Below are 27,626 nucleotides of genomic sequence, written 5' to 3' on the forward strand. Positions count from 1 at the left end.
TAGCAGATTCTAAGGAGATTTAGGGTTGGGTAGAGGTGTTATTAATAGGATAACTATATTAAAGTAAATTCCTTAGCATTAAGTTAAGGGTCTTTACCTCAATCCCTAAAAATTATTCATTCTGATCTAAAATCTTAAAAAAAAAAAATATCCTTTCAGTTCTTATTAGAATACATATATACTCATTTTCCTTTCTGGAATAAATAATATTCAGGTCCTAAATGTACAAACTTCATCTGAATTTCTTTCTCAATCTTTAGGAAGAAGTATTGATAGCCTTGCAGTTCTTAGTTATGTAACAGAACCCATTAATCTTTCATAACTTCTAGTTTAATATTAGCTTCCCTCTGTAAGGGATATTCTTAAATATACAATTTTTTTTTTTTTTTTTTAAGCTAGCTTTCTTGCCTGCTTTCTTCCAGGGGCATCTGCCTCGGCACATTTTATTCTAAGAAAATTTAAATGCAGACTGTATTTAACTAAGTTCTCCCTAGACTGATGTTAAATAGAGTTTAAATTAATAAGGAATCAGGTATGCAAAAGGAAAATAGAATCCTTGCTAGAATAAAATGGGTTTTGTATGAGACTTCTACTTGTTCAAGAGGGTTTAATATTTAAAAGTACCAGAATAACAATGGCACTATACCACTTCCTGAAAAATTATATATTCTGGATGTTAAATCAACTTCTTTTAAACCTGTAAGTAAAAACAAGATCAACTATGCAGTAAGAGTTACCTTATCCTACTACATTCATTCTATATACTGTTATTGTATTTCCTTAATTTTGATAGGTATACATGTAACACTATAATTTCAGATGCCAAATCAGCTGGTTGCAAATATTCATACTGCAGAATTTGTAACAAGTTCATGCAAACTAGACAGCTAGAAATGCTCAAATTGTAAAATTTACTTTTTCATGAGTTTAAGAGTATTTTATTTATATATTAAGCCTTCCTTTAAGAAACAAATCTATACTTTCAAACACGAGCATATCAGAAATATAATCCTGCTGTGTGATAAAAAACCTTGATTTAAAGCAGAATGTTTTATATTGTAGTAATTTTAATGTTAAAATTATTTTTGTTAAAACCAACATGAATTATTTTCTTTAGGGAAATCTCTTTGACTAAGAGTAATTTGCAAAATAAAGAGGAAAATCTCAAACCAGAAACACACTTACGTAGATCTTTAAAAGTAAAAGACAATCATGGTAAAAACAGAGCACACAAAAAGAAAATAAAAAATGGAAAAACTGGTAAAATTCAAATAAGCTTTGTACTTTAATTATAGGCTTAATTTCTTACTTTGCATAAATATTCCATAGTTATGTAAGATGTTAACTTAAGAGGAAGCTGAATAAAAGATATAAAAAAACTATTATTTTTGAAACTCTTCTGTAAATGTAAAAGATAAAAATTGTAGAAAAAACACCCTAATAACTTTAAAACAAATAAGCCTTCAGCTGCCAAAATTTCCCGCTATAATTCAAGACTCAATTCTTAAAAACATAATTAGAAATCAGTAGTACGTTTACTTAACATTACAGTCACTTTATTGCTCTAGAAAGTTGACATAATGAGGTTAGCCACACACACACAAAATCAACTGCATATCATGAGGCTGCTTCTCCAACCTAGTGGATAAATATTACAAAAATACAAAAATAGTTGGTTCTAGTTAAGATATGAAGTAGAATTTTTCTTGTAATCTATCCTAAGAATATCATCTTTTTATAGATTAGAAATTTGAACAAAAAGAAAACTGATGTTACTGGTAAGTCACTAATGAATGTATTTGAGAAATCCAAATTACATGCAGACAGAAGAAAATTGGTTACAAAATCATTGCATTACTCTATACCAAAATTGTGCAATTTTTAAACATTTCCAATCATGCAACAGTAATGAGGACCAGAATGAATTTCGTAAGAGTTGATGGGAGCTCAATGAACGGGATCTAACACCTTATACAACCCAAATCACAGTTGCATAATACATCCAATTCCCCCAAATTTATGTATGCATTACAAGAGTGAAATGCACACTACTGCCCCACAGCTCCTCCCCCGTCCCATTCCCAGTCAGTTACCTTACCTATAAACCTTTCCAATTACATTTTTAAATCAGATTTCATGGATAAATATGTAATCTACAGGATACTCTTCATTATTATTTCAGAACAGACACAAATATAGTCAGATGCTCAATCTTCATTTACATTCCTTTCAAACGGCATCTGAACTGCTGCAATTGTCTATGAAAATTCAAGCCTAGGAAACCGAGAAAATTGGCAGTCAACAATCTGAACGAGGTAATGCTAGAAACTATAATACTACTAATAATTTATGTGTCCACATTTTTGTCAAGGAAGGATTTCCTATTTGAGAAATGTTACTCAATGGGTCTACGAAAGGAAAGCTGTGTTACTATTTTCTGTTATAAAATGGTTAGATGACCTCAAATGTATTTATCCAATCGGATAAAGGCTTACAAGTTGAGCCTTTTAAAAAATACTCAAAGCCACAGAAGTACTCATGGATATAAAGTTTTAGGTCATAGCAAATGATGCATATAGAATTCCTCTTATAATGGTACATCCAAAATAAACCTGTCCTAACAAAGCAGCACAAAATCAATTCAATAACAATTTGAGGTGAAATACAGTGGGAAGTGCTTCTGTTTAAATCACTAACCAAAATTACTAAAAGGAAGAATACTGTCTCAAAATTTACTGAATTCTCCTATGTTAATATTACCATAACAAACTCATGCCAAATATAAATTCAGGTTACTAACTAGGCTTAAACAAATCTTAGAGCTAATTTTTACTAGAGAAATGAATGTATTTCATGATATAGGCACGACAGCATCTTTTAAAAAAATGTGGTACATTTATCACTAGATAACAAACTTCCTTAACCATTAGCAACACAGCATAGAAAAATTTACTGGTAACTTTTTAAGCTTGATTTAACATGCCAGGAAAATGATTATTTTTCCACTGAGATGCATTTATGTGAATTATGTAAATTGGATTGAGGTCAGTAGAACACCTGGAATGTACAACCCCTAGCAGAAGTACCAGCTGCTAACAATGCTTATATTATATGTATGGCCCAGCCGGATGCTAGACTACGCAACTGTTGGTGCCAATCTGCTTATAAAGGCTATGCTCTGGAGGCAGAGTCTTCTCACGAACAGCGGGCAAGCAGGTTTCATTATTACATGTTCAACAACAATCCTCAGTTCATTGAACAACGTCCTGCAAGGTAAGAGAGTTTTCTGTCAGAAACACGAGGAAAAAGCAACACACGAGCATACCTTGTCTTACGGCACTTCTCTTTATTGCACTCCACAGATATTGCATTTATTTTATTTTATTTTTTTAACAAATTGAAGGTTTATGGCAACCCCGAGCGCGGCAAGACTACGACAAGCACCACTTCTCCAGCAGCACGTGCTCCTTTCACGCCTGTGTCACACTTTGGTGATTCTCACCGCACTTCAAACGTTTTCATTACTATTGTATCTGTTATGGTGCTCTGTGGTCCCTGATCTTTGAGGTTACTATTGTAACCATCTTAGGACACCACCAACTGCGCCGTGCATGAAGAACTTAATGAACAAATGGTACCTGTGGTCTGACTGCTCCCACAGGCTGTTCCCTATCTCTTTTCTCCTCAGATCTCCCTATTCCCCAAGACACAATATTGAAATAATGTGAATTAACAACCCTACAATGGCCTCTAAGTGTTCGTGTGAAGGGGAGAGTTGCACATCTCTGACTTTAAGTCAGAAGCTAGAAATGATTCAAGCTTAGTGAAAAGGGTGTGTCTATCTAAAGCCACGACAGGCCGAAAGCGAGGCCTCTTGTGCCAGTCAGCCTGGTTATGCATGCAAAGGGAAAAGTTCTTAAAGGAAATTCAAAATGCTGCTCCAATGAACACACGGGTAAGAAATCAGAACAGCCTTACTGCTGACATGGAGAAAGTTTTGCTGGGCTGTATAAAACATCAAACCAGCCATAACATTGCCATTTTTTGACATAATGCTATTGCACACTTAATAGCCTATATAATGTAAATATAACTTTTATATGCACTGGGAAACCAAAAAATTCATGTGATTCGCTTTATTGTGATATTCTCTTTATTATGGTGGTTTAGAAGCGAATTCACAGTATCTCTGAGGTATGCCTGTAATACTAAGCAAATGCTGATTGAAGGAATTTACCATAGCCATTAAAGAATTTGAAGAAACAATAGAAAGAACTAGAATTCATTGTACAAAACACACAAAATAAACACAATGAAATTCTCAAACTCAATACCTGTGTCTCTTTTTGGATCAAAACTTTCATTTAACAAAGGCATTTAATAAATGGCTATCTCTGAGGACTGAGTTTATGGATTACCTATTTTATATTTTCTTTACAGAAGAATCACATCACATTTAACTTAGGCAAATTCAACTAGTTTTTAAAAGGAGACAAGAGAAAGTATATAATTTGGGTAATCCCACTCACTATTTCTTTAAGTATACATTTTATCTCTCAGAGATTTCCTCATCTGTAGTCTATGAACACGTACTTCATAGAGTTGTGATGAAGTTTATTATTATTATTTTTTTTTTTTAGAGGCAGAAGCTCACTCTGTTGCCCAGGCTGGAGTGTAATGCTGCATACATAGCTCATTACAGCTTCCAACTCCTGAGCTCAAGTGATCCTCATGCCTCAGCCTCCCGAGTAGCTAAGACAGGCACACACCACCATGCCCAGCTAATGTTTAAAATTTTTTTGTAGAGTTGGTGTCTCAGTAAGTTGCTCAGGCTGGTCTTGAACTCCTGGCCTCAAGCAATCCTTGTACTGTGGCCTCCCCAAGTGCTGGGATTATAGGCATGAGGCACTGTACCCAGCCTCAGTTGTAGTGAAGTTTAAATGAGACAACACAGAAAATGCTCAATAAGTGTTACTTCTCAGATCATTCTACTAATTAAAATGACCTTCTTTTTGTCTTCACACTCATCAACCCAACATCCAATGCCCTCCACAATCTGGTCTCAATTTAATTTTCTGCCTCATTTCCTGCCACTCCCTGCCATGACCCCCATCATGGAGTTATGCTGCATGTTTGTGCCCAAAACAGTGTATGTACAGTGCCTTTACCTAAAATGTACTTGTTGCCTACAAGGTACTCTTTATTACATATTGTATACATCACGTATACGTTATACAGGCTAGCGTACACAAAAGCATGTATACTGTACTGTAATTTATAAGTGATTTCAAGAATCAAGGATAATTTTTTTTTTTTTTTTTTTTTTTTTTTGAGACAGAGTCTCGCTTTCTTGCCCAGGCTAGAGTGAGTGCCGTGGCGTCAGCCTCGCTCACAGCAACCTCAGACTCCTGGGCTCAAGCAATCCTCCTGCCTCAGCCTCCCGAGTAGCTGGGACTACAGGCACGAGCCACCATGCCCGGCTGATTTTATATTATATATATTAGTTGGCCAATTAATTTCTTTCTATTTTTATGGTAGAGACGGGGTCTCGCTCAGGTTGGTTTTGAACTCCTGACCTTGAGCAATCCGCCCGCCTCGGCCTCCCAGAGTGCTAGGATTACAGGCGTGAGCCACCGCGCCCGGCCCAAGGATAATTTTAACTATTCACAATTTTCACCTTATGTGCTGACTCACCCTGCATAAAGGTGTAACTCCTGCTCTCCCTTTCTGTATCCTGTTTTACTTTTATGGTTAGAAAAAAGAAATCTACTTTTTAAAACAAGTATTTAGTATGCTTCCACACAAAGACAGGAATAAAATTTGGAGATATGAACATTTATCCAAAAACCTGCCCTTCTTGTATCTCTTATCTTTGTGACAGTGCCATTACTCAAACTCTCTGAGGATCCAGGCCAGAAACGTGGAGCTCTTTATCCTAGTCTCCTAAGCCCAAGCCCTAGAATCCTAACTTGTAAATGTATTTCAGATGTGTTCCCTCTCTCCTTAATCACTGGATTAGTTCAGGCTCTGGATTACTCTAATAGTCTCCAAACTGATTTATCTCCTCCTCCTCTTAGCAAGTCTGCAACCCATTTTCTGGAATATTTCATCATGGGGGTTCCCAACTCCTCCACCATGTTACGATCTTCAAAGGCTCTTCCTACCTCAAAATAAAACGCAGACCGCGTCCTGATCTAGTCCTGTCTACAAGCTACCTTTCTGGGCACAGATCATCATCATTTCTCTGTATCCTTCCTGAGCTCAAGTCACAGGTAACTCCACTAGTACACCGACACACAACTCAGGCTCATCCTCTGGAAGGAACGAGGCCTAATGAGGTCAACAGCTTGTCTGAAGGCAACTGGCTATTTCTGTCATTACTGGATCCATCACGGGCATAGACCAAGTCACAGACTTCCTTAACGCAAGGTTGGTAACAGAACTCTCAGCAACGATAAAAACGTTGTGTATCTGTGCTATCCAATACATCTGCCACCAGCAACACTGGGCTTTTGAGCACTTCAGCTGTAGTTAATGTGACTCAAGCACTGAGTTTTAAATGTTATGAATTTTAGCTAATTTAAATGATCAGATGTGGCTAGTGTGCTGTACTGGACAACACAGCTATAAACGATCCACACTAGACATCTACTAAGGACTGACACCATCAACTTGAGCATAAACACCATACATAATAAGTGAAAACGGTACAAACTGTGAATATAGATGGCCTTAAAACCTTTAAACAAAAAAAGTTAAACAGGCCGGGCGCAGTGGCTCACGTCTGTAATCCTAGCACTCTGGGAGGCCGAGGCGGGTGGATTGCTTGAGGTCAGGAGTTCAAAACCAGCCTGAGCAAGAGCAAGACCCCATCTCTACTATAAATAGAAAGAAATTAATTGGCCAACTAATATATATAGAAAAAATTAGCCGGGCATGGTGGCGCATGCCTGTAGTCCCAGCTACTTGGGAGGCTGAGGCAGGAGGATCGCTTGAGCCCAGGAGTTTGAGGTTGCTGTGAGCGAGGCTGACGCCACGGCACTCACTCTAGCCTGAGCAACAGAGTGAGACTCTGTCTCAAAAAAAAAAAAAGTTAAACAAAAAAAGTAGTATAGGAAATGTAGTGTGATAGCCTGTTTATCAATATTTATAAGCTCAAATATTTTCCATTTCCTTCTCACTGTTTTGATTAAAATGTGTGCTTATGAGAGACCTTTAAAAATGTTGATTAGCACATTTTTGTGTTATCTTCATTCACTGCTATCCTTCCTTTTCCAGTCTACTGAAAACTAAATTTCTAGATGAACTGATATGATTTAGAGATATGTGGAGAAAACTGAAGTGGAGAAGGAAGTACAGAAGCACAGAAAAATGAATTTGCTGATGGAAAAAAATGGATTTCAGGGCAGAGAAGATAATGTCTGAAATGAATACATGGACCAGAAAGAAAAAAGGCAAAAAGTCATGGAATCAAGCAAAAATGAATGTTAATCTGCTACCAGGGACTTGTTATATTTCAGGAAGTACTACAGAAAGACACTGTTGAAAAGAGCACAAAAACATCCTGAAAGGAGAATCATGTCATAGAATAAGGAAAATACACTACCAAGAACAAACACTACTCCGTTTTACCCCTGGTGGAGGCTAGCTCCTCCACCAATGAAGAAACTCAGATTTGAATGACTTGCCCAAAGCCATGCATCTACTTCATGACAGCAGCATTCAAATTCAGTTCTTTTTACAGTATTTGTGAAGACAGATCGTTTTAATACACTCATTGGATTTCTGGCTGAATTCTATTAAACTTGAAAATAAAAACTATGCCAACATTTTTATCTGAGTAACATTTAGAACACCATTAAAAATATCTAATCAGTTTAGTTTTACTCGAGCTTTTGAGATCAGAATGTATAGGTTATAGTGTAATTTAATGTATTAATTTAAGCCTTCATTCCTGAAAACTACAGTAGTCTCCTAAGCTACTTCTCTGCTTCCCCATTTTTCTGCTCCAAACTATTCTGCACAAGCTATCAGAAGAATATTCTCATCATATCAAGACCATCATTCCCATATATCTAAAAAATAAATTCCGAACTTATCCTAAAACTCAAAAAGATTTATGATATGGATCCAACATACCTTTCTGATCTTAGGTCCAGCAACTCACCTGTCAGAGTCTCCAATAGAGTCAAACATGCCTAATCAGTGTGACTCAACTAAATGCTTGTACCTTATTGCCTCTCAATCCTGCTCCTATTGTCTCCCTACCTAAAATGCCTTTCCCTATTTTTACTGCCTAGTCAAAGGCTTTACTCCTCCCAGAATCAATTTAATCTATTTTGTGAAACCTCCCTAGCTCATCTATCTTCTGGCCCAATGACCTCTCCCTTCTGTGGACTAAGGTATTAATACAATAAAGCAAACATGGTAATTCATTATATATTGGCTTGTGAATCTGTATCCTAAACTACTGCTTATTTTATTATTTGACAAATGTTTTTGTTTTTCTTCAACTAGGAAAGTTCCTTGAAAGTGGAACTTATGTCATGCATATTTTTAACCACTTTGGTACGAGCATTGACTATAGTCGACAGCCACAGATGAACCGAGTGTCAACTTTAGCCGACAGCCATGACATGAAGGCGCACAGCTGAGCGTCCGCTTTAGCCGACAGCCATAATATGACTTTTCTAATTTTTCATTTATCAAAATAAAATTGGGAACATTTAAAAATAATGTCATGAAAACATATATGTATATGTTACCTATTCTGATTTACATGACAAGTAAAGCTGCCTGTGAAGTCAAATAAGCTTTCGGTGCTTTCGAGCTTTCCTCATCACACAAGAGCAAACAGACTCGTCGTCCACGCACAGCACAGACCACCATGCAGACTGTGAGTGCCGGCTGTGGGTGAGGGTTCCTGGCTGGTGAACGCCGTACCCAAGTGGTTAAATCCCCAAAGCTTTAGCAGTGCTTGAGACGTGGCCAAGCTAACTCCAAGTCTTAGTTTCTGAAAAGAAATATAAACACTTCCTCATCAACCCCAGTCAGTTCTAAGGCCCAGAATTTAAATTTACAAAAACACTGCTTGTTTCTAAATTCTAACATATTAGCTAAATAACTCTTAAAAGTCATAAACACTATACTTTTATAATACTCTAAACAAATAAAACAGATTTAAACTAATCATCAGCTCACCGACAATATGGATTTCTTCGAGAGGAATATCGAAGAGTAAGGAATCTATAGTATATAAAAGGCTGGAGCAAACTTCCTTGACCACTGAAATAAAAAATACAAGGGTGCGAAAGATACATTATCAATTCATATGTATACCCTCAAAACTTAAAGGCAATTCAACTGGAGAATTATGTGTACCTTCAATTCATCAAATGATCACAGTAATAGCATAGCTAAATCCAAGTTATTCTTAAAAGGGAAATAAAAGAAAGTATATAATCAGTAAAGAGTAAAATATTGTTTTAATTTTATAAATGTATTCATGCATGTGCTACTTATGAATTTTTTTCTTTTCTCACATCAAACTGGTAATGTGCCCAGGTCAGACAAGGTTTGAGGGAGGCATACCTCAAACGTGAGGGCAAAGACCCAATCGTCATGCTCATGAGCTCCAAAAGGATAAACTTTTGAAATTTTAAAATACTAAATAAATCAGAAAATATCACATAATTCCATAATTGCCACAATTAAATGAAATCAAGTTTTAAAGCTTTGTTAAGATATTCAAATGAAAAGTGGTGTATTCAGATAAAAAGTGGTGTATTTTATATAAACAGAAACAAATCTGAATAAAATTATACTGGCTCACTAGAAAATCTGCATAGCCTGTATTAATTATTGTTCTTGGTTAAAAGTACAATTATAATATCCCAAAAGTTGTGTGTGTATATATTTATATATCTATTATATATATATAAATCTAATTGTTAAAAGGGATGTTTTCTTTATTCATGAATTATGTCTATAACTAAGATACAAACAAAATAAGGAGGCAATGCCAGGCAACTATTAACACAAGACCATAATTTTTAAGATTTTTCTCTAGTATAAGAAAAATCATCTCAACAATGGCACAGTAGAGTTCCTAAGATTCTAGTTCCTAAGATTCTTTCAAAGGTAGTAATTTTCAAAATTACTACCTTTCAAATAATAAATCACAAGGAATGATAAAATAAGACAAATTCCTAGGTTAACTTTGTTTTAGTTTCTCTACTACAAAATGGCAAGGGTTAGTTAAGGTGATAGCTAAGATCCATCTGGCTCTACATGCTACCTACCTACCCTACTTCAACAGATTTAAGCAGAACAAAACTCGAATTCATATCTTTATTATGTTTACTTAGTCATCAGCCTTCCAAAACAAATGTATTTTTTTCTTACCTAAAAAGCATAAAAACTGTAGCAGGCATCAAGAATATTTCATTACAAGCAATGAATTTCAGAATATTTTGTTGATTAGCACTTAATTTATCCAAGACAGATCTCAGCAGAGGTAAACTATTTGAACCCTTTGCCTAAAACAAAAGAAAACAAATATTAGAAATAATGAAACACTTTTGATTAACTCAATTATTTTCTTTCTTTAGATAACTAGTATACCCAACAGGCAATACAACCAAAAGCCAATTATTTGGAAAAGATGGTATAAAAGTTTACAAACTATTTAAGGACAAAATGTTAGTGTATTTTCCTGCTCTATTTTGTGTGTTTAATGACTTAACCAAAAAAATAACTTTAGTACTAAAGTACTTTTTCTTATTTTATTTTTCTTAAGAAAGATTAGATTATTTCACCAAAAAGTGGTGGTTATTTCTGTCCAATCACAACAAAATTGGATTATGCAGTAAATAAAGGTAAAATACCTGTGACTCCTAAGCTAACTAACAGTAGAAATTAGAGTCTAATTACTTCTGTGACCAAAGAATTACAGGAAAAAAGAAAAAGGCTAATAACACAAGGCATAAATCTGGATATTTTAATTCAAATTTCAGTGCATATGCAGTAAATCTACCACACACTAAAGACAGGCTTAATGTTCCAAATCAGCAATTAAAAAAAAAATTTTCGGGAAAGCAGTAGTTCTAAACATTAGTGTAAAAGAGATTCAGCACACTCTAATTATCTGGTATGTTAGAATTAAACACTGAGAGAACAAGAGATTTCTGACAACTCATCAAATTTAAGAAATAATTACTTTTTTTTAAAAGATAAGAGATCTATTTCAAACTTCAAAAACTGTTCTGGGGACCTGGGAATAATTTTAAGTGCAATCCTTTAACTTACAAAATATACCCATTTGTGAAACTTCAACAATAAAAACTTCTAAACTTAAAACTTTCAAATCACTAAAAAAATTTTAACAAGTTTGTAAGCAATACAGACTTTTTATGACAAACACCAAAATGTCTCAGAAGTCAAATTCATGTCAAAGATCTATAATCCAGGCATCAAAGAAATAGCATAGTTTTACTTACATCAAGGACCTTTTTCGTATACGTGGCAGCATGAAGCAAAGAGAACAACAAGACTGGGAAAATACTCACTGAAGAAAACAATTAAGGAAAACATTTAAAAGCCATCAAGTACTTTGCAAAACATACTAGGTACTATGTCCAAAAACGACATCTGCTACAATAATAAATTTGGTGGAATGGCTTTTGTTTTACTGATACATTTTAAACCAAGTCAAGTTCTGCTAACTGTAAAGAAGTGATTTCATTTTCTAAAACTCACTGTTCTTTTGATGAAAAAATTAATAGCGAAAAAAAGTTTCATTTATTTCTATTGGTTAATAAAACATCATAAACATTTGCTAAAGTAAATTGAAATCTAGGCCACCTCCAAGGCTTAAATACAGCTTTTAACCCCACCATGGCCTTCCCAGCCACTCTAAGTTAGCCTTCAAACACGGAAGTCGTCTTTCATAGTTATTTTACTAATCTCAATTGCTGAGCAAAGTCTGAGGTAATGGTAAGAGTAGTTCCTAAATGTTACTCAACTAAAGATTTTATTTCCTTCCTACAAAGACGCCATTACTGAGTTACTGTACCTATCAAGCCGTTACAATTCTGTTAATTTATAAAAATAAAAAAGACAATGTATTTTGGGGGGAGGGGGGAAATGGGCATTTATTGAAACCTTAAAATTTGTACCCCCATAATATGCTGAAATTAAAAAAAAACACAGAAAAAAAAAAAAAGACAATGTGTATTTGACACTGTATATAGTCAACTGCAAGTCCCTCAGTTTATTTACAGACACAAGGAGAGAATCTTTATTTTTGGGTCCAACTGTTTGGCTTTATGCTGTGGAAAAATATACAATTTTCATTCAACTTTTTGAAAAATGGAAATTGCTCTAAAGCCTGATTCTCTACCCCAATATCTGCCAGGTTGATTTTAAAAAACTTGCCAAGTATTTCCAAAAAATGATGCAGACTGTCAGTCAATCATGAACGGCAAAAATACCTGTCCTAAAAATATTAGCAGTTTCTAAGAAATGAACCATTATATTTTTCTATACTAACTGAAGGGCTGACATGGCAGGAAGTGGTTAACTGACATAACACAATCTGAGGATCAAATTCATCATAACCACAACTCATTTAGGACGACCCAAAGGCTCCTAGTTTCCAATTAATGAGCAAGACACAGACTTACACCCAAGTGTTACAAGAACTCTAATAACATAGTTCTCCAAAATAACACCCTGACCAATTCTTTCCCACCATTTATGAGAATTAGGAAAAATGCCAACTTCCTGAGTAGAGATCACAGATAGATAGATAGATAGATAGATAGATAGATAGATAGATAGATAGATAGATAGATAGATAAACAGTTTTAAACTTTGTAATGAATCGTAGACTCCTTTGAAACTGGTAAAAGCTACAACCGCCTCCCCTAAAGTGACTGTGAAACTGTTGTTGCTTAAATAATTCAACTTAAACCCTGACATATACCCAGACTTGAAGCCTGATTCAGTAAGAGGCAGTATTAGGCAGTGAAAACAGAACCCTGAATTGGGAGTCAAGATACCTGGGTTACGCACCTGGCTATGTAACTAACCTCACTTTCCTTGGCCGAGTTTCATCCTCTATCAAATGATTAAGTAGAGATCAAAGCTAGAGATCTCTAAGAGTCATTTATCTCTAACAGTCTATAGTTCATAAATTCCTGACAAAAAAAAATTCATAATCTTAGCTTTCAAAGTTACTTTTAAAGTACATACTTAGAAAAGAGAAGAGGTGAAAAGTCTACAATTTAAACCCTACAAACCTGTCACTGATAAAGCAAGGACAACAGATCACTTTTGTAAGAACAAAGATCAAAACACAAGTTTGTAATACAGTATTACTTCGGGCCCACCTTGATTTATTACTGTAATACCCAACTACCTCAGGAATCGGATTAGCATTTCTTGCCAATTATTCGTTTATGTTACTCTCACTGCTCACTACTTTCCCCTGTAAGGATTTAAGGAATATGAAAACCTTAATCGTCAGCATTTCCATGAGAGAGGGGCTAGCAAATAACTGACCACACAGAAAAGGCAGAGGGTTGTTTTCACTGGCCATGAGCCTCCCTGGACAGGAACACTGAGCTCCTCCTGTGTAGCGGGCACGTCCGTCCCAGAGTTCAGCAGTAACGAGTTCAATGTACTCTGTATTAATTATCCGGAAAACACGCTTCCTGCCATTTCTGTTTCTCCCTCCAAAGAGATTTTAAGCTACTAAAAGGCATAACCAAAAATCTCTACACAAACTTCCCATTATATCTCAGAAATGCAAGAATTTGAATACTGCAATTGGCGACTGCAAATCTTGCCTCAATGGATGTGACCAACAAATGCTGGTCAATCCAGTGATATGCCAAACAGATGTGATTATCATTTTACAGTTGCAGTACAATAATCATTTAGTGAGTTTTACCTAAAAATGAAATACAAATTATGATGGGATATTACAGACCCATGCACTGAAACACGAAAAACTTTATCCTTACGTTTCAAACTACTTAAATTACCTTGGTAAAGTAGCAAAATTTAAACGGATATTTACTCATATATTTATTGTATATTTATCCATATACAAATATTTTTAAGCGATACTTCAGTGTTACTCATCCATTAATTGTAGATTAGTTAGGGCTTTTAAGTTAAAAAGACCCTGTCAGCATTACTACTTATTACCTTGTATCATTATCATTATATAACAGGACAATTTTTTCAGAGTGCTGAAAGATTAAATATGTCAAGTTCCTATACATTGGCTAAATAGATGCTCAAGAAAATTCAGTTTCCTCCTATTCTCTTTTCCTTAAGACTTAAACAAATCAATTGAAAAATTTCATACTTCACCAACATATGTATTCTCTAAATAGGTAACAGTCTTAGAGAAATTATTTTATTGTGCTTTACATTATGTATAGTTGTACCATAAATATTCAAAAGCTATTAAAGCAGCACTTCTCAAAGCACACACACACAAAAAACCCCCCAAAAATACCAGAATTTCCAGAGGGACAATCAACAGGAAAAAAAAAAATCACCAAAAAAAGTTACAAAACACGGTTAATAACTCTTTTAGTTTCACAAGGCACATCAGAATATCAAAGGTTCCCAGGTAAAGAATCCCATTTAAAAATGTTTAACATAGCGTTTCCCAAATACACTGGACTGTGGACCTCTCTCATTCTTCCCCTCCTTTTTGGAATAATACCCATTTCTCTTCCCACAACACACTTTTTAAATGTGAAAACATATAAATAAATTCCAAATGAGTTATTTAATTCTCATTAACTCCAGGGGTTATCCACATGTGCCCTATCCTCTACTCTATCTGCAGCAAATATTATTATTAATCCTCCCATTCTCTAGTGAAATAAGTTATTTCTTGGCTAATTTCCACTTGTTTCTAGCTCACTGGGAGTTAAGAAAAGCAAAGATTGAGGACCTTTATTTTTTAAAGACATCTGGACACTTTCCCAAAGACGATATAAATTAAAGAAAATCTTAAATACTAAAGTGAGTTCTGCATAGCCTTGCTTTGAATCTGAATTTTTAAAAATCTATTCCAATAGAGAAGCGTACAAGAGGCAAGGAGAAAGAAAGACAAAGTTTAAATTTTCCAAATTAGCTCTTCAAAGTTAAGGCTTCATATTTCGGAGTCAGAAATTCTCACACATTTAAATGAAGCAGCAAAAAAAAACTCAGGCTTCACGGAATGCCTCACTGCTGAAATAATCAGAAGAGACCTCCTCTAGAGTTGGTTACTTCATTGCCAAAAAGGTAGAAAAGGATACTTGTAACGGGATAGGAATTGACAAAGATGAGCGAATACAGCAGGTAGTGGCAGCTGTCTTCTAATAGAGCCTGGGCCAGGAATGCTCTGCTTAACTGGAAGTGTGGCAGCCTCTGGTGCAGCCTCAGAGCGCTGGTAAGAGCATTTGCCAACAAGGCACGCTGGTAAAAGCTTGCTGCTTCATGCAACCTGCGAATCACCAGAGGAGAGGTTATCAGGAGACATAAACAACCACCAGGTCTCTTCCTCCTCTGTGAATTGCATCATGATTGCACAACACCTAAATCATTTAACTGTCAATAGGAAAAAAAAAAATGACTTGAACTTACTCTACCTCCTTACAAGCATAACTTCATGTATATATGCCCAACTGAATTTCGTAAAGCAGTGATTTTCCCTGTCCAGTTGAAAAAAATTCAAAACACATGAATTCATCTCATTCCCACACATCTGCTTTTTCCTCAGATTTTCAATGTGATGTCAATTTCACAAACCACAAGATACAAAATATTCCTCCAGCTGACGACAACAGTATTAGGCTTATTAGTGTCTTAAGGTTGGGTCTTGTATTTTGTTTGTCCTTAAACCCCTTACAGTTTAACAAGCCTTACGCCTTAAAGGCATCCCATATAATATAAACTGACTGAACAACTGAACAGCAAAGAAGCAACATAAACAATACATACCCGAGAAGAGGCAGGACAAACAAAGCGGAGCAGTAAACTGTGAACAAGCGCGAAAGCCACATTGCTGTGTCCAGTTTGTTGGTCATCAGGAATTGCTAGGTTTAAAAAGAAAAATACTGTAGTAAACTAAGCCTGCAAATTATGTTTTTAAGGATGAAGACAGTGTAGTTTTATGCCTATTCAAAATGTTTAACAACTCTGTAACATTTGTTTTTCAGATCATTAAGTGAAAACTCTAAGGCAATTAACTGTTTCATGTATATACTTAATGACAGGTCCAACCTCCTCATTGTTTTCATGTAGGAAGCACTTAAACAGAAATAAAGAACTACCAGCTGACATTTAAAAAAATTTAAAAAAGACTTAATTAGGAAATCTGAACAAAAATTTAACTACAATTGTGTGTCCCTTCAACACTTAATAATGCTGGCTTCATCTATTTTAAAAGAACATTAAATACGAACTAATTGCTCTCAGGGGAACCATAATGCCTATTCTTAGAAAAAAATCTCAGATCCAAATAGGTAGGTCTCGGAGCTGAGTAAAAAGGCATCACATAAAGCCAGTTTGGATTAAATAAACCTTTTGCAGGAGAAATGTAAAACCACAGTAATGGTAACTACTGAATTCATTAGCCTTGGATGATTTGCCTATATAAACAAGGGCCTAGCATACTGTAGGTGCTCAAAACATGGCTGTCAAAAATTAAATGTCACCTGCCTCTCTAATTATATGATTCTCTTTATCATCTCCAAGTACCCCCACAAGTCTTATTTTAGTTTCAGTGGCCCTAGAATAAACTTCCACATACCGTTTTCTTCTCCATTTTTTTCCCATTCTATCTTTTCTATTGTTGCTTTTTTACCCAGTATATGTGTCCATAACCACTAAAGCAGAACTTAAAGTCTGTTTTTTCATTAAAATGCATCTTATATTCAAATTCTAAATTGGCTTTTATATTTTTTGACTAGGATCTCCATAAACAATTTTAACACTGAGATCCAACACAAACATACATAGGTATATAAAGTCCACAAAGTTTCACACGCAATAAGCACCTTACTATGTGTGATGGCTTTTGACATTTTCTATTTAAATTTTTTCAAATTGCCCACTAAACTGATTTCAAAGCTCACTAATAGGTATACCTAAAGTCAAAAATATTGTTCTATGCAATTTAACTTCATTACTTTTTGAAAAAATTTTGGGAAAAATTCAAGTACACCTAAAAATCCATTCAGCAAAACACATACTTTCATTGGTTAGACAAAAAAAAAATAAATAAAAAAAATAATGAAAAATAAATATTTAAAAAATAAATAAAAAATAAAAATCCAGGGATGTTTTGTTGTCATGTCTTTTTAACCACATGCAGGTAATTTCAGAAACATGAAACATGCGTCTGGTTCAGTCTATCCAGATCTGCCATACTGTGACTCCTCTAAATTTAAATGATTAGCAGTGACCAAGAGGTAGGATGAATCTAGCTTACTGTGCTCAGTTTCTCTACAAAAATATTCAAACTGTACACGACAGTTCGACACTAAAATTTAGTTTTAGAATATTCTCTTTAAAATCTGTTCATTTAGGGTGTTTATTCTGCACTATATCACTGAGCCATGCATTTCATTTGTACGGTTTTACATATATTACACAATAAAAAAAGTTTAAGTGTACTGGTTTACGTTTTTAAAAGTGAACTGCCCAACCACCATATATAATACACAGTTCAGGCAAAAAACATCACTGGATCTTTGGGTGAAAAAATTGTTGGGAGCAATATATTCACACAGTTTCAAAGTATTATGCCAAAGAACACTTTTTAAACACAAAAGGCAAAAAGGTTTCTTTACAATGGAGAATCATCAGGTGGACACCATCTTAACCAAACAATAACTTCCCACTGATGGGATAAACCAACCTGAAATGCATATTATATGTATATGGCACTAAGAACACAGTTTCACTTAGGTAACCTTCCTGACAAAATGTTTAACCTGAATCTAGTTGTGTGGGGAAAAAAAAATTAGACAACTCCAATTTGAAGAGCCTTCCGCAAAGAAAGTATAGGCTCTTGAAAACTATAGGTGTCTAGAAAGACAAAAAAAAAAAAAGAGAGGGAGAGGGTGGGGGAACTGTTCTAGATTAAAACAGACTTAAGGAGAAATGACCAGTACATTCAATGCATGTTTTCTGATCGAATCCCAGATAAGAGAAGGCAGCTTTGAAGGACAATTATGGAAATCTGAACACGGGTTGCACATTAGGCAACATTTCCCAAATGTGGTGAATGCACTGTGGCCGTGCAGAAGAACACCTGTAAGTATTTATGGATTAAATACTGTTCTAGATTAAAACAGACTTAAGGAGAAACGACCAGTACATTCAATGCATGTTTTCTGATTGAATCCCGGATGGGAGAAAGCAGCTTTGAAAGACAATTATGGAAATCTGAACACAGACTGTACATTAGGCAACATTTCTCAAATTTGGTGAATGCATCGTGGTCGTGCAGAAGAACACTTCTTAAGTATCTACGGATTAAAAGCCAGAGAGCAATAATGCCCCGGATACTAATAACTATAGTTAGCTCCAGAACAGCACCTTAATAATTTAAAAAATCTGCAAAAGCAAATTTCTATTTCTATCAGAAATCCTATTTCTCTGCATAAAGAAGAACAAAGTTAGCCGGGCGCAGTGGCTCATCCTGTCATCCTAGCACTCTGGGAGGCCGAAGCAGGTGGATTCCTCGAGGTCAGGAGTTCAAAACTAGCCTGAGCAAGAGCGAGACCCTATCTCTACTAAACATAGAAAGAAATTAATTGGCCAACTAAAAATATATGGAAAAAATGAGCCGGGCATGGTGGCGTATGCCTGTAGTCCCAGCTACTCGGGAGGAAGCTGAGGCAGGAGGATTGCTTGAGCCCAGGAGTCTGAGGTTGCTGTGAGCTAGGCTGACGCCACGGCACTCACTCTAGCCTGTGCAAAAAAAAAAAAAAAAAAAAAAAAAGAACAAAGTTCAGAAAAAAACCCAAAACTACACCACTCTCTCCTCCCTTTGCATGACTTCGGTGTGCAATCAGCTGCACCTTCTGCACCTTCTGCACCTCCACGGGGCGGCCCGTCACCGCACACCTGCAGGGGGCATCTTCCAGCTGGGGTGGGGGTGGGGGTGCCCAGAACAATCAGAGGCCCAGGTGTGGAAAGAGAGAGGGGGAAAAAACAAAACAAAACGCCCAACCCCTCCACTGCACCCAGGTGAGGGCCCACCTGCTCCAGGCACTCAGGTGAGGGCCCACCTGCTCCAGGCCAGGCCTGCCGTCGCCCTGGAAACGACCCCGTGTCCTCCCCCCCACCCCCACCCCGCGGCCCCCCGCGACCTCTCCCTCCCCGCCCCCACCGCCGCCCACGAACCCGGGCGCAGCGAGCCCCGGGCCGCCCCGTCCCCCGCCGCAGCCCGCTCACTCACCACGGCGCCCGCCCCTTGGGGGCCGTTCGGGGCCGTCTCCGCCATGGGGGGACCCGCGCGGCGGCGCCTCGGTCGCCCAGAGAGACAGACAGAGAGAGAGAGAGAGAGCGCACAGGGACGGCGCGCCCGCGGCCCCGGGCAACCGGCCGCCCCGGCTCGCTCGCGCCGCGCCCCGACGCCGCCGGGAAACGGGCCTCGCTCGTCCGCCCCAAGGACGGAGGGCACCTGCAGCGGCCGCGCCGAGTCCCCGCTCGGCCCCGCCGAGAGCAAAGTGCGGCTTCCAGAAAGACCGGAAGGAAGGAGCGGCTTCGGCTGGAGGCCCTCGGGAACGCCGCCAGCTCCAGCTTCCTGCGCGACCCGGAAGTGCTCCTTCCATTTCCGTTGGGGAGGAGGCGGTGACCTCGGAGAGGACGGGGCGGTGTTCTGAGGCATGACGGGAAGTGTAGTTTTTTCCCCCTCTCCTGTCTGCGAGCCTGTTGGATCAGGGAACTAATACCGTGTTTCCCCCGGAAATAAGACGCCGGGGTCTTATATTTATTTTTCCTCAAGAAGACACCCTAGGGCTTATTTTCAGGGGATGTGTTTTTTTTTTGAGTACGCTACAACCATCTCCATTGATTCAAATAGAGTGAAGGCGTCTTCTTCTGGAACATCATCCTCACTCTCCAAACCCCGAATCCCATCCTGAATGTCTTGCGACTCTGTTTCCTTTAGAACCACTGGCCCCGATCTCTCCTGTGGAGCACTAGAGCTCTCACGGGGCGGATGAGAAGGGCTGCTCGTGTTCTTTCCCGCTCCGCGACGACACGCATGGGTTGTGCAGATGCGCTGCGTAGCCACGCCCGTCACTAGGGCTGATTTTCATAGCCACGCCCATCACCAGGGCTGATTTTCATAGCCACGCCCACCACTAGGGCTGATTTTCATAGCCACGCCCATCACTAGGGCTGATTTTCATAGCCACGCCCATCACTAGGGCTGATTTTCATAGCCACGCCCACCACTAGGGCTGATTTTCAGGGTGGGGCTTCTATGACACACATGCTTAGACATCCTGCTGGGGTTTGGGGAGGTCTTATTTTAGGGGAAACACGGTAATAGGTGAGGCTGGTGAGGCACCTTTTGCCGCATCTCCAGCTCACGAGATAATCCTCCTCCCCATTTCCAAACCATGAAATCTCTCTGCTCCCTGATATAAAGGCCTCAGGAACATCTTCCATCCCTCCTTCCAAAGGCTCCCTGAATCCTGTGATGGTTCTTCTTCTTCCTTCTTCCTTCTTCTTCTTCTTCTTCTTGTTCTTCTTGTTCTTGTTCTTGTTCTTGTTCTTCTTCTTCTTCCTTCTTCCTCTTCTTCCTCTTCTTCCTTCTTCTTCCTCTTCTTCTTCTGTCTTCTTCTTCCTCTTCTTCTTCCTTCTTCTTCTCTTCTTCTTCTTTCTTCTTCTTCCTCTTCTTCCTTCTTCCTCCTCCTCTTCTTATTCTTCATTCTTCTTTCTTCTTCTTCCTTCTTCCTCTTCTTCTTTCTTCTTCTTCCTCTTCTTCTTCCTTCTTCCTCTTTTCTTCCTTCTTCTTCTTTCTTCTTCTTCTTCCTTCTTCTTCCTCTTCTTCTTCTTCTTTCTTCTTCTTCCTCTTCTTCTTCTTCTTTCTTCTCTTCTTCTTCTTCCTTCTTCCTCTTCTTCTTTCTTCTTCTTCCTCTTCTTCCTTCTTCCTCCTCCTCTTCTTATTCTTCATTCTTCTTCTTCCTTCTTCCTCTTCTTCCTCTTCCTTCTTCTTCCTCTTCTTCTTCTTCTGTCTTCTTCTTTCTTCTTCTTCCTCTTCTTCCTTCTTCCTCCTCCTCTTCTTTTTTTTTTCTTTTTTTTCCCTCCTCCTCTTCTTATTCTTCATTATTCTTCTTCCTTCTTCCTCTTCTTCTTCCTTCTTCTTCTTCTCCTTCCTTCTTCTTCCTCCTCTTCTTCTTTTTTTTTTTTTGAGACAGAGTCTCACTCTGATGCCCAGGCTAGAGTGCCGTGGCGTCAGCCTTGCTCACAGCAACCTCCAACTCCTAGACTTAAGCGATCCTTCTGCCTCAGCCTCCCGAGTAGCTGGGACTACAGGCATGTGCCACCATGCCCGGCTAATTGTATATATATATATATATATATATATATATATATATATATATATACAGTTGGCCAGTTAATTTCTTTCTATTTTTAGTAGAGACGGGGTCTCGCTCTTGCTCAGGCTGGTCTTGAACTCCTAGCTCTCTGGGAGGCAGAGGCGGGAGGATCGCTCAAGGTTAGGAGCGTGATCATGGGATGTATATAATAGCATGATTTCTCGCTGTGCTTTTGTGCCCTGCACTCCACCCCAAACATGTACCCATGGTGACTCCCTCATTGCACCTCCAAGAAAACCCCTGACCTTTTTTTTTTCTTTTCGGGGACAGAGTCTCACTCGGTTGCCCAGGCTAGAGTGCCATGGTGTCAGCCTAGCTCACAGCAACCTCAAACTCCTGGGCTCAAGCAATCCTGCATCAGCCTCCCGAGTAGCTGGGACTATGGGCATGCGCCACCATGCCCAGCTAATTTTTTCTATTTTTAGTTGTTTGGCTAATTTCTTTCTCTTTATAGTAGAGACAGGGGTCTCATTCTTGCTCAGGCTGGTCTCGACCTCCTGAGCTCAAGCAATCTTCCTGCCTCAGCCTCCCAGAGTGCCAGGATGACAGGCGTGAGCCACCGCGCCCGGCCCCATAGACATTTTTAAACCGATCATTTGGTTTAAGAGACAGGCCAGGCTTGGACCATTCACCCACTCTTCTTTGAATGGGTGATACTGAGGGGAAGGAACATGGGATTAGCCTTTATCTGAAACGCTAAGTGTGTTGCCATAAAAATAACAATGGGCCGGGCGCGGTAGCTCACGCCTGTAATCCTAGCTCTCTGGGAGGCCGAGGCGGGTGGATTGCTTAAGGTCAGGAGTTCAAAACCAGCCTGAGCAAGAGCGAGACCCCGTCTCTACTATAAATAGAAAGAAACTAATTGGCCAACTGATATATATATAAAAAATTAGCCGGGCATGGTGGCGCATGCCTGTAGTCCCAGCTACTCGGGAGGCTGAGGCAGGAGGATCACTTGAGCCCAGGAGTTGGAGGTTGCTGTGAGCTAGGCTGACGCCACGGCACTCACACTAGCCTGGGCAACAAAGCGAGACTCTGTCTCAAAAAAAAAATAAAATAAAATAACAATGTATAAATTGCAGGAAAAGCAAAAACAATATAATTCTACTACAATCATTATTTTTTAGCTGATGCTTTTTGTATTATTTTTGCATTTTTTTTCCCAGTGCCTGTCAATCAATTTCTACTTGATAGGAGCCAGGGTCAATTCCGCAGGGTCAGGGTCAATTCCTAAGTGGTACCTAGCTTATTGTAATTGAACGCAACAAAGTCGTGAGGCAACACAAAAACCCTAAAGCTGAAGCAGTTGCTTACCAAGAGGCCATTATTCCCTTTGGCTAGAAATTGGCTGATGGAGCAAGAATTGATTCCAGAGTAATTGATGAGTTGGCTCTCCCCCCATTTTCAAGGGGGATTCTACTGAACCATCAAGCCATCAATTTGCTCATTTCTGCTTCCATCAGTGATTAATAACTCTGTGGTTGCATAGGGCATCTCTGCCATTGCTAAGTGCTGAGTCATTCATCTTATTAGGGGTATCTTCCTACTTTTGTTTGCGGCCTGAGAAGTAAGGCCCCTAAGCTCTGCAGATATAACCTGAGTATGAGGTCCTAATTAAGAAATAAAGATTCTTGTTAACTTTTCACAATCGGTAATGTAAGGAAAAATTTAAGAGCTTGGAATGAACACACTTCCAATGGAACGCTGAACATTCCGGGGATTATCTGATCCTCTTTGTCTTTGAATCAACAACAACAAAAAAAAAAGCAAATTGCATAAATCTAGAAAAAAAAATTCCCCCAAAGAGCCTAGAAAGCAGTGCTTTATTATGTTTTTTGTTGTTGTTGTTTTGAGACAGAGTCTCGCTTTGTTGCCCAGGCTAGAGTGAGTGCCGTGGCGTCAGCCTAGCTCACAGCAACCTCAAACTCCTGGGCTCGAGCGATCCTCCTGCCTCAGCCTCCTGAGTAGTTGGGACTACAGGCATGCGCCACCATGCCCGGCTCATTTTTTCCATATACATTAGTTGGCCAATTAATTTCTTTCTATTTTTAGTAGAGACGGGGTCTCGCTCTTGCTCAGGCTGGTTTTGAATTCCTGACCTCGAGCAATCCTCCAGCCTTGGCCTCCCAGAGTGCTAGGATTACAGGTGTGAGCCACCACGCCCAGCCCTTTATTATGTTTTGGGATGCAAAATATGTAGAAAAATGACTAAAGCAAACACGGGCGTGATAATCACTGAAATAATTTGTGTGGTTACCTCCAAGGAGGAATTGAGTAGTAGAGGGGTTTCAGAGATGGTTTCCACTGTATCTATAATATATATATATTTGGGGGAGGGGCAAGAAAAGAGTGAAGAAAACAAGGCAATAAAACTGGAGTTCACTATATAATTCCCTATTTTTTTCCAGTATGTTTAAAATATATTTTTAAGAACAATGTTTAAAATAAAAGAATCGACTTGCATTTAAAAATCCGAGAGTAGAGACCAGCTCTCTTGAATGCCGTTGCTTCAGCGCCCTAAACTAGGGCAGACGTGAGTGCACTCTGACCCTCACCCCTAACCCAGGCTGAACTCTGGGGGTGGTGTTCCAGGAAGCAGTTCTCCCAGAAACCTGTCTCCCAAATTTCCAATAACAAGTAGCCAAAGAGGGCACGGTCTGTTTAAGAGAGCCGAAGTCACCTTCTCCCTGCAAGCGTCCCACACTCCCGGTCATTTCATCGCTTGCAAAAGTACAAAATCAAAGATGCCTCTTCTGCAGGCCCGTTTGGAAAATTCTACATCGGTAGGAATCCCACCCACTGATGGAGCCTGTACCTTTAACTGTGCCACGTAGTAAAGGGAATGTTTTTACTTGGAATCTTTTTTTTTTTTTTTCCTGGAGCTGTCCTTTACCTAACTCCTGGTATTTCAGAATGGAAAGTTATTTGGAAACAGGGTTGCTGCTGATGTCATTAGTTAAGGTAAGTAAGGTCGTGTTGCCGCAGAGTGGGCCCCTAATCCAACAGGACTGGTGTTCTTATGAGGAGATGGCCTTGTGAAAACAAGATTGGAGGGATCCAGCTACAAGCCAAGGAATGCCAAAGATTGCTGACAAAACTAGCAGACGCTAGGAAGAAGCAAAAAAAAGGATTTCTCTATGGGCTTAAGAGGGAGCCTGGCCCTGCCAACACTTTGACTTCAGATTTCTAGCTTTCAGAACTACGAGGCAATACATGTCTGTTCTTTTAAGCCGCCCAGTTCGTAGTGCTTTGTTCTGGCAGCCCGTGGGCAACTAATACGATTGTCTATCTTCTGGAATCGGAATGCAATAGACTAGTTAGAGGCACTTTACATTCTTATTTTGTTCGTATTTATCTTTTTTACTTCTTTTTCAAATATAGCGAGAAAACAAAAGGTGATCACAGTTTACTATTTGCTTTTAAGATTCAAGGCTGTGGCCAGGCGTAGTGGCTCACACCTGTAGTCCTATTGTAATCCTAGCACTCTGGAAGGCCGAGGCGGGAGGATCTTTCAAGGTCAGGAGTTGGAAACCAGCCTGAGCAAGAGCGAGACCCCGTCTCTACTAAAAATAGAAAGAAATTAATTGGCCAACTAAAAATATATAGAAAAAATTAGCCGGGCATGGTGGCACATGCCTGTAGTCCCAGCTACTCGGGAGGCTGAGGCAGGAGGATCGCTTGAGCCCAGGAGTTTGAGGTTGCTGTGAGCCAGGCTGACGCCACGGCACTCACTCTAGCCTGGGGGACACAGTGAGACTCTGCCTCAAAAAAAAAAAAGATTCAAGGCTGGCAAAAGGAGTTACAGCAAGTAAAAGCCCAACAAGGATGAAGGTAAACATATTGTTTTATTTAATCCAAGAAGATAAAGAAAGCATTTGCTGCAGACCGTGGCTTACTGCCAGGGGAGTTGTTGGGAAAGCAGTGATAAGTACATCAAGAATGACATTTACAGAATCAACTATCAAATTATTTGTGGAATACATTTGGAATTAAATTTTAACTCCCAGCCCCAGTAGCAAAGAACGTCATTAATATCGCTTATATTATTAATTGTGCAAAGTAAGGGGGAGGGTGGCAGGCACTCATAAATCAACACTTTAGGTAGAAACGACTCACTCTGAAAAGTCCCTCTAAGAGGTGTCTATGAAGTGCTGCTTCGTAGAGAGGGAGAGCGCTGGAGATTCGTAGGGATTTTGAAAGACTGACACTTTACTAAAATCATTGTCAAGATTAAAACATTTCTTTACGTCCTGTCACAGCATAAAACAAAACACAGTCTCTGTTGACTTCTGTGGAGAACTCCAAGAATGCCCAAGTCAGGTTCCTCTGTGTATCAGTAGCCTCTCTGTTTAACACTGAAAACAGAAAGTTCTAGAAGGAGAAGTGATGTGCAGAATAAGGGAGACCCAACTGAGGTACGGCTTAGTTAGTTAGCACTCGTTTATCTAGGCATGAAAGGGAGCATAGACGAGACAGTAACATGTTTTGCTACCCAAAAATACCCATTGATAAGAGTATGCTGCAAAGATATGATCAGAAGAATAAATGATATGATCAAAAAATAAATGTGATAATATAACACACTCTTCTTCCCAAATTCTAAGGGAGTTATGATTTCCTCTTCCCACTAGACAATTTTCATCTAGCACCTCTTATGTGCTGGGGATGCAATATTGAAATGTATAATCAATGTCTCTACTACCGTGTTTCCCCGGAAAATAAGGCAGGGTCTTCTATTTATTTTTCCTCGAGAAGACACCCTAGGGCTCATTTTCAGGGCATGTGTTATTTTCCCCTCAAAGCCTCAGCTTGCAGCACGCACAGGATGGCCGGGACCCGACAGGGGGAGCAGACCTTGTTGGTGGGGCTGTCCGCACCTTTCCGGTCACCTCTGGGACAGCAGCTGTCACGATGGGGCAGATGGGAAGGGCTGCTCGTGTTCTTTCCCGCTCCGCGACGACATGCATGGGTTGTGCAGATGCGCTGCGCAGCCACGCCCATCACTAGGGCTGATTTTCATAGCCACGCCCATCACTAGGGCTGATTTTCATAGCCACGCCCATCACTAGGGCTTATTTTTGGGGTAGGGCTTCTATGGCGCACATGCTTAGACATCCTGCTAGGGCTTATTTTATGGGTAGGTCTTATATTTGGGGAAACATGGTACTAGCTACTTGGGAGGCTGAGGCAGGAGGATTCCTTGAGCCCAGGAAATCAAGGCCGCAATAATTTATGATAGCACCACAGCACTCCAGCCCGCGTGACAGAGTGAGACTCTTTCTCTCTCTTTTTTTTTTTTTTTTAAAAAGTGATTGTACAAATTTTTGGATTTCTTTAAGTGTCCACCACAGGCCACTGCAGTAGAATCATCTGGCATAAAATTTGTTCAAAGGCCGGCTCCTGGGCACCTCTAGATATAAGGAATCACAATCTCCAAATGCTGAGAATCTGCATCTTTAGCAAATAAACACTTATTCAAGCATCCCTTATGCCACGAAAATTCAAAAAGCACAAATTTAAATCCTTCCAGGGTCTCCAGCAAGATACATTTGGTGACTTCGAGATCCATTTAATTGCTAGTGGTGGGAGGGATGGTTGTCCCAATCCTTATCTTCCAATAAAATATTCTGTGATTTCTACTCTGGTTTCCTTTTTTTCTTTTTTCTTTTTTTTTTAATTTTTTCTTCTCTTATTTAAAAAAATTTTCTTTGCTTTTTTTTTTTTTTTTTTTTTTTGCTTTTTTCTATTTTCTATTTTCTTTCCCCTTTCAAACTTTAGCATAATACTCTGGTTTCCTTACGTAAATCTCGCGGCAATCTTTGGGCTCGTGGGAATCTCCTTAGCACCCACTTGCAATCTGGTGCTGTTCTTGGTACCTTGTATTTGTACTCAGTAAACACCATTTGATATAGTGTACTCGTACTCGGTGAACACCATTTGCACACGCATGATATAACCAGATCCGTGTTATTTCCACAGTTCTGGCTACAC

At 38.9% G+C, this 27,626-nt stretch overlaps 1 protein-coding gene and 1 non-coding gene across 3 annotated transcripts; both read right to left on the bottom strand.

The window, feature by feature from the left end:
- Positions 1–1,530: 1,530 nt before the first annotated feature.
- TMEM33 (transmembrane protein 33) lies at positions 1,531–19,850 on the bottom strand. 2 transcript variants are annotated; one of them, XM_020284642.2, is made up of 8 exons: positions 19,481–19,850; positions 16,012–16,106; positions 15,327–15,514; positions 11,499–11,566; positions 10,405–10,538; positions 9,202–9,285; positions 3,146–3,266; positions 1,531–2,274 (listed from the first exon to the last, which is right to left on the bottom strand). In XM_020284642.2, the coding sequence occupies exons 1-8, from the start codon at positions 19,523–19,525 to the stop codon at positions 2,269–2,271; spliced, it is 741 nt and encodes a 246-aa protein (XP_020140231.2). In that variant the 5' UTR covers positions 19,526–19,850; the 3' UTR covers positions 1,531–2,268. The 2 variants fall into 2 exon arrangements, with proteins under 2 accessions (XP_020140231.2, XP_012629329.3); XM_012773875.3 differs by having other exon boundaries at positions 1,531–3,266.
- On the bottom strand, positions 9,542–9,644 carry LOC142864772 (small nucleolar RNA U13). The gene has a single exon (XR_012915114.1). It is a non-coding gene; the product is annotated as a small nucleolar RNA U13 (small nucleolar RNA).
- Positions 19,851–27,626: the final 7,776 nt, after the last annotated feature.

Source organism: Microcebus murinus, chromosome 26 (genome assembly GCF_040939455.1).
Source record: "Microcebus murinus isolate Inina chromosome 26, M.murinus_Inina_mat1.0, whole genome shotgun sequence".
Taxonomy (NCBI): domain Eukaryota; kingdom Metazoa; phylum Chordata; class Mammalia; order Primates; family Cheirogaleidae; genus Microcebus; species Microcebus murinus.